The sequence below is a fragment of the Chenopodium quinoa genome, unplaced genomic scaffold (assembly GCF_001683475.1).
Source record: "Chenopodium quinoa cultivar QQ74 unplaced genomic scaffold, ASM168347v1, whole genome shotgun sequence".
In the NCBI taxonomy this organism is placed as follows: domain Eukaryota; kingdom Viridiplantae; phylum Streptophyta; class Magnoliopsida; order Caryophyllales; family Amaranthaceae; genus Chenopodium; species Chenopodium quinoa.
Window position 1 is genome coordinate 4,271,065 of NW_018742770.1, and position 14,244 is coordinate 4,285,308.

The following is a 14,244-nucleotide window of genomic DNA, read 5'->3' on the forward strand; positions in this document are numbered from 1 at the left end:
GGAAGTCCATATATTCGTGCGCATGCACGACATAAAATCGGTTTTTACAACGTTATTGTACGAGAATCCTTCAAGATCAGCCCGATTAATATAAATGGGCTAAGCATTTTGAGAGTGGGATAACTATGAGCAGATTGGTCTCTAAAGTGCTCATACAGTCATACGGTCTTACTCCACAGATATATGTGGACTTATGAAGTAAAAAACTAGTTAATTTCCGAGTGATGGTTGATTTTTTAAACCAAGAAAGGGTGATTAAATATTTTTTTAAAAAAACTAAATGTTGTATAAAGTGGATTATCGTTGAAAAACGGTTAGTCTTAGGCTCTAAGGGTAACTTGAACAAAATTTATGGTAATTTTACATATTTATTGTATTTAGATGATCATTTTTATGCAAATTTTAAATTTAGTAGTATTTTTGTAGGCCATACATGTCATGATGATAAAAGTTACTGCAAAATACCACATATGAAATTTATGTGGCTTCCTTGTTCTATTCAGCTTAATTTCAGTTCAGGTCCTAATTTCCTTATCTCATAAAATATTCATTTCAATTCAGTTTAGTTCAGCTCAATTCACTAAATCAAAAGTCAAGTTATTATCTATGTCCAAAAACACCACGTTTTGATCACTTGTACTTTAAAAACAAAACTAAGGGCATGTTGTCATTGACTGAACTGAAATGAATATTTTATAAGAGAAGAAAATTAGGAGCTGAACTGAATTGAGCTGAGCTGAACTGAACTGATTTTCAATGTAAGAGAACAGACCCTAAGTAGACATATGATGGTATCACTCTTTCTATTAATATAATAATATCTGTTATCAACACAAGTTTTTCTTGACATAGTCGCTACTTATTTGATTAATTCAAATTTCAAATAACGATTAGAATAATTTGTTGGAACTAGGAACACAATGTGTCTAGCTAAGTTAAATTTCAATCCAAACTTAGATCATTCTTAACAAGCCAAATCCGACCTTGTTTTATAAGTTTCAAGTTCCAATAATACTACGTATTTGATCAAACCAAGAAGACCCATATTAGAATTTGGTTATAGTTATACAGCTATACTCTAGATTAGACCAAACATAATCAATCAATAACTTAATACGTAATGCTAAATTAAACACTGACATGACACGGGCCAAAAGACTAGTTATAGACGAAGACTGAAATAAAAGACCAAAACTGAATCAGGTAATTGGTCTTTAAAGCCAAAAGAAGCCCAACAACATTTGATCCAAATCAAACTTAATTTCAATGCCAAAACCCTAGCCGCCTCTTCTCTTTATATTCCTGACTCTTCTCAATTTGTTTCTTCATCTTCTTCATTTTCTGCAAATCGCATTTTATAATTTCATTTTCTCTCGATTTTCATTTATGATAATCAAATTCAAGTCAAATGATGATATTGGATTATCATCTCACGACGGTCGTCTGAAGGAAGAACTTTTGTGTTCCTCTTTTGATGCATTCAATCCTTGTTTTCTGATGGTTTTTTTTATTTTTTGGTTGATTATAACTTTATAATTTGATTGAGCATATTGATGATGAATTTATATATTAATCCGACAAATCCATGAATGGAATCAAACCTCCTACTCATACTGAATGCTCCTTTTTTTATTTCATTTTAATTTAAATTTTCGTCAGAATTTTTTCAAAAAAGAAAATGGCACTATGAGGATCAAATCGACTCGTTGGATGAGATCAATGGATCGTTGATATTAAACTTTTATTGAAAAGTCCTTTTCATTCTGAGTGCCTTTTTATTTAAAATTTCAGTTTTTTAGTTCATAAATTTTGTTTATTTTTAAGCAAAGAAAAAAAAATTTGCGGTCCGAGAGAAATGGAATGTGGGTCGGATAGTGTTGGTCTGAATTAAAAGAGGATCGGGTTGGACTAATTCTGTCAATTCCTGACCCGACCTGATTGGAAAAAACTTGAATCTGTCCATTAATTCGAATGACTCGAAATATACCTAATTTGATACATTGATCATAATTTGTAATGATCAAATAATTTGAACCATGCAAAAAAAACCAAACTTTGACCCGTTATCGCATATGAAACAATATTTGAACTTTTTAGTTGGTAACTACATACTCGTATACAATTACTAATATTGTAACAATAAATTTTATAGATTAAAATATTGTGATTAATTAAAAAAAACAAAATATAAACTTATGTATAATTACATAAATCTAAAATTATACTTGTAAACCCTCCTCACGAGAGGAATTTTTAATGTGTCCGAAGAAGATATCCAATTTCTAATACCACGGTGTATTGGTGTGTTGACCAGATACCTTTAACGGAGTTAATTACTAAAAGATTATCACCTTTAATTATAATATTTTTGATCTCATGTTCAAGAGTAAGAAGAATGCCTTTATGAAGAGTCATGACCTCTGTTATGAAAACCTTAGTGGTTCCGAGGTTGAAAGTGAGTCTTTCTATCCTCCTAACACTGTTACGTTGTTGTCTCTGATGACGATCCTTATTGTTGCTAAGTTAAGCAATAAACCATCAAAATTGAGTTTGTAGCTAAATTGTTACATCTAACATTCGACTTGTAACATTAAACGATTAAACTTATAACATTAGACGATTAAACTTAAACCAATCTTATTATCATGATGCAAAAGTTAAATTGCTACATTTAACAACAAATGGTTTAGCCAATAAAGTTGGTTTTGGGTGGAAAAAGAAAGGTATTTTGAAATACCTCTTATTATTTTAAATAATCACCACCACTTTTCACCACCACCACACACACCAGCATTTGAACCCCTTACCTGAGGCCCAACACTTGTCTACATCAACACTTTGATGCCACCAGGCTGCAGGGGTAGCCAGTGAAATTCTATGATTTTTTTATTATTTTTAAACCTTTTCTGTTGTAGTAGTACACTAGTACTAATATTTGGATCACAAGTTGGGCCTATATAAGAGTACAGCCCAAAAAAAAGTATTTTTCATTTAGAAATAAAGTACATACATGTAATTGATGTAAAGGTATGTCTCTACTACTCCGTATGAAGTAGAATGTTCTCATTCTGACAACTCTTTTGTGATTTATGATTCTTTTATTTATATTATACATAATTAGATTCTCCAAAGAATTAATGAAGTAGGATTAACTAATCCATGTACTAGGCATTTTCTACCTCATTATTGTATTTATCATGTGTTATTGTGTGCTTAATTTTAAATTATACACTTTTTGTTTATGTTATTTAGGTTATTTCTCTTGCAATCATATGAGAATGTAGGATGCATTTTTTTTTTCCTATTAAATTTCTTCTACTTTCCCATCCAATGATCCAAGGTCACATAACAATTTTGTAAAGGTTTTTATTTTGATAACATTCAAAAGTTATTTGAAATATCAACTTTTAAACTTTTGTTCATCTTATTATAGTGATTAAAGGAGTTAATATTTTCTCCATTAAATTTTGTGTTCAACGGATGTTTAAGAATACATATAATAATACATATATAGAGAGAGGAAAGTTCTATCAACTTGAGCTACCCTCACTCTCGGATGTTTAACGATATTAATGTATGTATATCATATCAAATAATTATTGGGTAACTTTTAATCAATTTTTGAGTAACATTAAGAGGTCGTTTGGTTGTACAAAAGAAATGGGGGAAATAGAAAATCATGGGAATTTAGATATTGAGGTTTTGTTTGGTTGACCACAAAACATAAAAATGTGGGAATTTCAAAATCATGGGAATTTTCAATTCTTACAAAATATGGGAATTAAATTACCAAGTACCCCCTTGGTAACTTGAAATTCCCATGATTTGCAAATTCCTCCATGAATAACTAACAACTTTTAACAATTCATGGGATTTCTAATGTGGGAAGTTAATTCCCGTAATTTGTCAATTCCTATGGGAAGTTATTTCCCTTGTCAACCAAACGACCCCTAAATCGAACAACTAACATTATAATGTAAATAGGACATGAGATAAGTTTTATGGTGATAATACAAATACCTTTTCATCATATTGTGATTGATTTTTTACTCATTTTAAAGGATTAACCTTATTGATAAACTATATAATGAGATAATTTCATGAGAAATGAGTAAATTAAATATCATAATAAGTAACAACTTATTATTATTATTATTTTATTAACAGTAAGATACTATCACAGAAATGGGGGAATGAGTATCGAACCCCAACCACTCGAGGGCATCCCTCAATCTCTTATGTCCTCTATATGTTCATTTCAATGTGGAAGTGAAAAGACTGAAAACATGGATAACCATGGGTTGACTACTTGAGCTACAAGCAAACTTAAATCTATACTAATTTTGCCAGTTGTATTGTACTAGTCAAATAAGCCAACCTTCCATATAAAACTATAAACATGCAATCTAGTGAATCTACATTACATTCCCAATCTAAAATCATTTGATTAAACAAAATAATTAGCAATTTTATAAAGAAAATCCCTCCTTAGATGCCAAATCTTTTGGGATTTACATAATTAAATTTTATGTTTTAAAGGTTAATCCAATTATAATATGTGTTAAACATACACTTATTAAGATTTGACTCTCATACCAAGAGATGCTGAAAACCTCTGTTCAATGAATCATACGGTATTGTACGAATGTGTTGGTACAACAAATCTTCGAATTAACCAATGCGAAATTAATTAGGATATAATAATTTGATTATTTATGATTGTTTGAGACTAAAAACGAAGAAGATTGTCTAATCTTTGGTCCTGATATGAAGCAAAGTAAACTACTAATTAATACAATTAAGATTCAAGACCATGCATGACATACTTTATGTATCATGTAGGCCTGACGATACGTAGGCTCACTTAAGGCTTGTTCTCATTTACTGAACTGAGCTGAACTGAGTTGAATTGAACTAAGTTAAACTGAATTGAAGTAAACTAAACTGAACTGAATTGTTTATGAGATAAGAAAATTAGGAACTGAACTGAACATAACTGAATTGAACAGAACCGAAATGAATTAAGCTAAAGAGAACAGGTTCTTAGTAAGGTTAACACTTCATATATAATTTCATATTGTTGATGTATGGGATTCAAATTTTGTTAATTGAGTGTACTTGAAGGTAGAGATCCTCTTATATCTTATTCCTAATACTTAGAGTTTGTCTTGTAATTTATAGATCAGAATGAATTAGGTTACATTGTGTAGGGGTTGAATTGAAGTTTGATTTATTAGATGCCTTCATTTCTTTTTAATTATCATTAGAAAAATAAATTGTAAATTGTTGTGACGGTAATTAAATCTACTCTATTACAATTTTTGTGAGTCAAATCTACTTTATTATAATAACTTGTGTAATTTTGACTTTTTTTACTCATAACTTTGTATAAATAATATATGAGTAGATTATCAAATGGATAGCTAGAAGCAAACTACACCACACAAGTGTCAAGTCATTTTCTTATGGTTTTATACTTTATACAAGGATGACAAAAGGGATTTGTCTATCACGAGGTAATCACGTGCTGACATGTCCTTAACAAATTGAGCAAATATGTCTTTTATTTTGTTTTTATAAGGTAATAAAAATTAACATTAGTAGTATAAGAAGGAAACATCTTTGGACCATAACTACCCCACTGTCTGCTAATACATATGCTTTTATCTTAATCTAATCTCTATTGTCTTCTTATTATTTCCATTGTCTCCTCCCTTTCTGCTCATCCACTACTTTTTATTTTATTTCTTAATTGATTTTTTTTCAATATATTATACATGCAATTTCATAATTATACTTCATTCCCACATATTAATTGTTTTTTTTTTCAATATTGTATTTTACATGCACTTTCATAATTACAATTCATTTCGACATAAAAAGATGGATTTATTAGCACTTATTTTTTATGCGGTTAAAATATAATAACCTTATTATAAGATTTATAATAAATATATAAAATGTTATCTCTCTTTATAATAATACTCACTTATACAATTATACACTTATACATACCCAAAAATGTCAATGATTAAAATTGTGTTTTATTGAATTAAATACCGTACAAAAGGCAATTGATTTAAGTAAGTCAAATTATAATTTTTTGAGAACGAAGGGAGTATTATTATTGACGAAATACTAGATTCCGTACATATGTATAAGTTCATAACATATAAAATATTAATATGTATAAGTTCATATCATATAAAATATTAATGTATTGCATCTTCTCGAATCATTAGGACTTGTCGTCAACAATGTATTATAATAAAATTATAACAAGACACATGCATGCATGGTTCTAGGAAATTATGATGCAAGTACAATCTTTTATCCTTTTTCGTACCATTATATAGATAATATATATCCACCTTTTAGATAATTATTCCTGCATACTTTTAAAGCTATTCTGATTGCATTAATGATTAAGTCGATTTAAATAATTAATCGTATTATTATATCGTTGAAAGATAGTTTTTAGTTCTTTACAATATGATTTGTAATTTAATGGATGTATAGTTTATTTACAAGCTTATATAAAATCACACCCCAAATCACAAAAGAATTCATTTAACTACTTTTAAATTCCCATGATAGATATTATATGTTATGGTTAATGTAGTGACCAGTTTGAACAGCGGAATCAAAATTAAATAACAACTATTATTTTTGTATGATTCATGCAATATACTGTCTATATATATCGGTCTTCATTGAAGAGGTAGAGGGCTATATGTACTTAAATAGCTCGATCATGTTGCAACAAATAGACTATGTACTGTGTATATAACTTAGCACTTGTTCTGATTTACTGGAATGAGTTGAGTTGAACTGAGCTGAGCTGAGCTGAACTGAATTGTTTATGAGAGAAGGAAATTAGGAACTGAATTAAACTAAATTAATTGGAGCTGAACTGAAATTAAGCTAAAGAGAACATGCTCTTAATCTTATAAAAGTACTCCATATTATTAAATACTAAACCTTGATTACGTACCTACTCTATAGTCTATTTTACATCTTAATTCAAATTACCTTATTATTATTTTTCGCGATGTGATATAATAATACTACTATATGCACTATGTAGGCCTTTTCTTCTCACAGTTCTTAATTAACTACAAATCGATCCTCCCCATAACTGAGGTCATTACACAAATTAAATTAAGAGGTACCTTGCATTGTATATTACTCGTACTAGTTTCTTTTAAAAAAACATATTAATTAAAAAAAAAAAAGAAAAAACAGACAATGGGAAATAAAAATTAAGAAGTAAATAGAGAAAATCGATGAAGAAGTCGCATCCCCTTTTACCCCAAAATTAAAAGATTAGTGAATTAATTACATCATGTACATGTAATAAGGAGGATGTAATTAGCCATGTCTAAATTATTGGGTTAAGCACGAGGTAAAAACATGTTTAGAGAATAGGGGGTTAAGGGTGTGTATTTCTAAGGCAAATTTCATAAAATAATCCTAAGTTTGATTTAATATGTTATATGTTTCTAGCCGTCGTTATATTATGCATGGGAATGAGAGAGAATCTGATTTTTGTTGTTTTAGTGAGTTACACTCCACTCTTCACTATTTGCATGCATACTTTTTTTGTGGGTTAAGTTTTTTAGCTGTCGTGTTGCCCTTGTTTCTAAACTCTCAAACAATAGGATCATTATATCGATTTTCGTTTATATCACTATATAAGGCTCTCTATATATCAAAATATACTTATTATTGTATGTTACTTACCATAATTTTTAATATTTAATTAAGGATCTATTCCGATTTAGTGAAAATAACTGAACTAATTGGAGTTGAATTGAACTGAAATAAATTATTTAGGAGAAAAGGAAATTAGAACCTAAACTAAGGGTCTGTTCTCATTAACTGAACTCAGCTGAATTGAATTGAACTGAACTGAACTGAACTAAACTGAACTGAACTGAGCTAAACTGAACCGAACTGAGCTGAACTGAACTGAATATTTTATAAGAGAAGGAAATTAGGAGCTGAGCTGAATTGAACTAAATTGAATTTCAATGTAAGAGAACAGACCCTAAATTGAACTGAACTTAAGTTAAGCTGAACAAAACATACATGCACTTAGTTTTGAATATATGATACATGAATGTGAAGCATATAATCGTCTATGATACCCCATGACTCATTTAGTCATGTAAACCTAATCCAATCCAAAAAGGCAATCACTTTCAAGAGATGTATAGTAATGGGATCAATATATTTAAAAATCTTTTGCAACATAATATAGTATCGTATGAGGTATGGTATGACTGTACTTGCACAAAGTTACGTATACAAACTACAATTATTTTTGCATGACGTTACAAATAATACCAGTAATTAAATTTTAAGAGGGAATCAAGCAAATGCAACGGTTTAATAGGTTAAAACAAATGGTCATCCTCTTTTTCCTTAGCCGCAAATACCCAACTTTTATTTAATTATTATTAAACAACTAATAAACCGTAGCATCTTTCATTTTATGCTCTTATATTGTCATTGATGACTTCTGCTTCTCCATGTCTTCTCCTCTAGATTGGTCTTGTCCATGCCACCACTATTACTATTTTAACTCTATATTATACTCCCTCCGTTTCAATTTATTAGTCCCATATACTATTTTGGGTGTTTAAAAAAGATATACCCATATTAAATGTATTCCACTTTTAACTTAGTTTTTATTTCCTATTTTATTCATATTAAATTCTGATTGGTTAGATTAATTGATTGTGAATTAATGACATGTCTCTAAGTAAAGAAATTACTCCCTTGATTTATGCAAATATGGCTAAAACTTTCCTAAAAAAATCAAAAAATTAAATAAGGCAAAACTATTTATGAATTGTTTTTTAATTTAATGTTAGATTCCAAATATTATCCTTTTCTTATTTTATGTGATTGATTTCATATGGGACTATCATATTGAAACGGAGGGAGTATTATAATATGATTAATATCATAATCTTAATTATTTTTAGGAATCTAAATTTCAATCATTGAGCATATGACATAATATTCCACTGCATTAACAACACTAATTAATTAACTTAGGATCATTATTATTATATTATAGACTATTTATAATTATAATTTCAAAACAAAAAAAATAATTATAATTTAGATTTTAAATATTTATTTAGCCGAGATTTTTGACTCTTTATTGGCAAGCATTAAGGTACCCTCCATTAATTTTAACCTCTAGTAAAAGGACATTGGTAGAGTAGTAGTCTAAGGCTAACCCTAAAAACTACTTGGTAATAAATTTGTATTCACTATTTATTCATGGATCACCCATATAATAAAGTTAGTAGGTCAATTTTGGACTCAAGCATAGCAAGGCTTTTGGGGACCAAGACCTAAGAAAAAAGTTTTGGATATGCCCATCCCATGATCCATATGCAAATATATATTTTATTCGTATGCATTTAATTAATTTGATAGGTTGAAATAGTTTGGTGGTTTGCCTTCATAAGGTAATGTTGGTACCTAGAACTAGTTACTATTCATTGAACCATCATTCTTAAACTAGAAACAAAAGGTGTGGACATAACAAGCATGTCTCATCTCGTAGCTCTTTGTATTTTATGCTAACATAATTAATAAATTGGCTATTGTATGTCCTATGCTATTATACTTGATACACACGTGAATAATGTATTATGTGTTAGTTTTGAGTAACCAAGATTAAATTTTTTCCTACATAAAATTTTCAATTAATCATACATACATTTGATTCTTCGAAACTTGATGAATTGTACATATGTATGCATTAAATTATTTTTGTCATCTTCTATGAAAATTAATATAGTTAAAACATATTTATGATCATTTCACCTTTAAGTCCTATGATTATGTAAGATTATAATTTACTTAGTACTTCATATATTAAATATTTTTGAAGTATAAAATTAGAGTAGATACAATTAAATTTTAGCTCTTCATATCCCCTATATATATATATGTGAGGGACTAAAGTACATGTTTTTACCACTCCTAGTGATGAGGGTAAAATTTTTTACTGGATGGTCCATTACACATTTACGATGGTCCGATGATGTTTTTCAATTTTTGCAAGTAAATTCAAAAAATAAGTAAAACAACTTGATAAGGAAATAACAAACCATCTTCTTCATGCAAACAATGTACCCTGTTTCTTCACTTTAGGTACTTCTCAACTCCTTCCCATTTCCCAACCCTAAATTAATATGACAAAAAGAAAAATATAATAAATTTTCCAGGTAAATAATAAAGGATTAAGAAGTTGTACTATACATATATTCCATACAACAAACTTATGACTTATGTAAACATGCCTAGTCAACCCTAAAGAAATAAGCCCTATTTGATCATTAACTGAAAACTGGTTAATATAAATGGGTGTATTAACTGGTTTAACAAATTATTTGCACTAACAATATTATGGGTGTATTACAGTAGTGCTCAAATAACTCTTGCAATAAGTTAGGTTTTAGCTAATTGATTTCCAACAATTTCTTTACATAGGCTATTCTCCCTAGGAATGTTTGCGGTACGCGTCGGTTTGTATTTTGTTCAAACCGCACCACAAAATACGGTTTGGTGCGTTGTGGTTTAAACCATATTTTATAAAAACTATAATAATTTTTTTTAGAACAAAACTTTTATTTTGAGATTATTAATTTATATTTCAAATATTATACTCTTTTTTCAACCTAATAGTCAAAGATTAGCTCATATTTTTTTATTTCTTTTATACTCTGTATATTTTTAATAAAATATAATATAAAAACCGCATCAAAGTACGGTTTGTCTAGATTTTTTAAATAAACCGCACCAAATCGCAATCCACGACTTATTATAAAAAAAAATGGCACCACATTTTTAAACCGCACCAAATGGCAAAATTGTGGTTTGGTGTACGTGGTCTAAGCCGTACACTGAACAATCCTAATTCTCCTTTATTCTCCAAACACCAAAAATAGTTGATTTTGTGATCAAAACCATCTAATTGCTCACCGCGTTGCAAACAAAATACAATCAATATGAAGGACATGTTCTCTTCAGTTGAATTTCAATTCAGTTCACTTCAATTTCTAATTTCCTTCTCTCATAAACAATTCAATTCAGCATGACTTATTTCAGTCCAATTAAGTTCAGCTCAGTTCAGTAAATCTGAACATGCTCGAATTATTCAATTATTACATATTTTCTCCATATAAATTTGTAAATTAAAACGTCCAACACACCTAATCTCTAAATATAGGGTTATGTGGGATTTTATTAGATTTATTTCGATAAATATATACTTTCATACTATCAACTTTTTATAATTTTTACCATTATATAATCTTCAACAGTACTTTTAAAAGTTGATATTAGTACTTTAAGTAATATACTATCTTCATTTCATATTATTTGCCACGATTTAATATAAAGTATCGTTGCAAATAATATGAAATGGAAGTAGTAATAATGTTAAAAGAACAACGGAAATATAAAAGATGTCAAGGTGAAATGAATCCCTAATATTAAAATCCGATGATAAAACTTGGTGCCACTAAAAGCTCATAAAATTCTCATGTGGCAGGGACAGAAAGACAGAGAGATAGAAAAAAAAGGAAGGAGAGGAGAGAAGGGGGGGTCTTTAAAATTAAGGGTAAGAGATTCCATTTTTAGGGGGTAGGGGCCCTAGGTCATTTGTCATTTGGACCCCTTTCTCTCTCCTCTTCTTCTATAAGTACCCTTCTTTTTCTTCTTTTCTCCAAAACTTCAAATCATACTTAAATCATAAACCCAACTACAAACATATTCATACTCTGTTTTCCTCTGTTTTATTCACTATACAAACACAATTATTATGGGTAATTCAAGAATGATGAAGGATTCTGAGAAAAGAATTTCAAGCAGAAAATTAGGAAGATTTTTGAGTGAACAAAGAGGAAGGCTTTATATTATCAGAAGATGTATTGTTATGCTCCTTTGTTCTCATGATTAATTCCTCTGTTTTCCTCTGTTTTTTCTTCTTTTTTTCTTAATTTTTAGGGAGTGATTCTTCTCTAATTTAGAATTTCCAATTGTATATATGGAAAGAGTGATTCTGCTACATTTTTAGGAAAGGTTGCTAAATTATCATTAGCTCCTTTGTCTCTTTTTTGTTCCTTGTAAATGATTGAATATCTCAGTAACAATGGCTAATTTCTCCTTTGGAACACTTCATTTCTCCACTATTTTATTATAAAGTCCACTATATATACATTCGAGTGTATCTAAAACTGTGCTCATATTACACTTCCACTTTTCCGCGATTTCATCTCTATACTCTTATACAGAATCTGTTATACATTTGGATATACCTAAAACTGTATGTGTTCATAACACTTTAGTTTTGCTACGTTTTAGCTTTAAACTCGTATACAAACTCTGTGTACCTATTAAAATGTATTGCTGAGTTGTACGTCAGACTGTCAAAGTTTGTGATTCAAGTTAGTTTGATTATTATTCCAAAAATTCATGGCAATCATAGCTAGAAAAAAAGAGTATCATTATGTAAATCTCGTGCTCACTGTTACAGTGATGAATTGATGATGGGTTCATTATGTGATTTATGTAATTCATGCTCGTGGTTTATAATCTTGGGATTGGCAAGCAGACAGGAAAACGTATTTTATACTGTATTTCTTATGTTTAAATTTTAAGTTTTGTCAAATGGAAAAAAAAAAATGGAAATTGCAATAAATGGTCCAATACTCCTATCCGTGGAGGAATTGATCTTCACGTTAAAGCCGTTAGAGGTTTTAAAGGTTTTAACGAATATATATGAGTCGGATTCACAATAATTATTAGCAAGATATATGAGTCGAAGTATTGGAGCTAATAAGGGCGTAGTATATTTATGATGTGTCGAATGATTCTTGAAAGTAATGGATATTGACCTTATTTTGCATGGTGATAACATGGCGTTATATCATAATCGTGTATTTGCTTGGTTGAGTGATTAAATGGGAAAGGGACTCACTTCGTTCCTAAAACGTGATATCATTTTTATTTTGAATCGTTCTAAGAGATTGCACAACTTTTCTATTTTGATTTGTCTCTCAAAGTTTGATCGATTTCCTTTAGTCAATTTAATTCTCATAATCTCTAATGACTTTATTTTTATACCCTACGGGTAGTAAAGAACAAAACTACCTACCAACTAAATAAAACTTTTAAGAACGTATATATGACTATACGAGAAGAAATAAGATAATGTCTAAATGAAGGTAGTACTTATAAGAAAGTTGTAATTGTTTGAATTTGACTCATTATATTTAGGGTCTGTTCACATTTACTGAGCTGAGAACTGAATAGAGATAAAATGAGTATTTTATGAGAGAAGAAAATTAGGAGCTGAACTAAACTGAATTGAACTGAAATTAAGCTGAAGTAAACATGCCCTTACGCATTAATAATATTTCTATAATAGTTGCAAGTTATATGATTTCATCAAGAAAACAACTCATGTTAAACTCTCATAGTCTCATATCTAGATATTTTTCTTTCTCATCTCAATATGACCCATGCCATAAATTATTTCTCAAAATAAAAAGGTTTAGTACTCCACTTATTTTGTTCGATACCTCAGTTTTTTTTGTCAGTATTGAAAAAAATGCACTTATACGAACTAAATACTAATGTTAAATTAGAGGAGAGAAAAAAAGATTACATTTCTAATTACTTTATTAGGTGTAAAACGTACGTAGTGCGTTACAAGTAGATTACATGTTTGTTAACTATATATGCTAAGTATATACCTTAAATAACATTTCTTTGTATATAATTAACCGATAATTAGTTTTGTAATCGACTATTATAGCTCAAATTAAAGATATAAATAGTGTGGATGATATAAGCTTCTCAATTATTGGGCACCGTCCTTGGTGAATTTTAGGATAAGTAGTCGTTTGGCTATTTATGGCTTTCTTGTAGTGTTGTCGTACATTAAACCTTACATAGTTGACTGATCACCTTAAAAAATAAAGTTTGGTATTTATTGGTTTTACAATGCTTTTTTTTATATCACGTATTAATATAAATAATATCACTCTTTGAAAAACAATGACCCCTAAAATCACTATAGTAATTATTCTTACCGATTAAAACTAATTCATGAATATTATTGTCTAATGAATTTCTTCGTTTTGATTAGCTTAAGAGTCGCGATCACATCAATCATGCATAATATCCTAATTCAATAATTAATTAACATGG

General features: G+C 29.1%; 1 protein-coding gene across 1 annotated transcript; it reads left to right on the forward strand.

Moving 5' to 3' along the window:
• The first annotated feature begins 11,720 nt into the window (after positions 1 to 11,720).
• On the forward strand, positions 11,721 to 12,247 carry LOC110724553. Its single transcript, XM_021903967.1, has one exon. It carries the CDS (start codon positions 11,852 to 11,854, stop codon positions 11,987 to 11,989), a length of 138 nt encoding a protein of 45 aa, XP_021759659.1. The 5' UTR covers positions 11,721 to 11,851; the 3' UTR covers positions 11,990 to 12,247.
• The last annotated feature ends 1,997 nt before the right edge of the window (positions 12,248 to 14,244 follow it).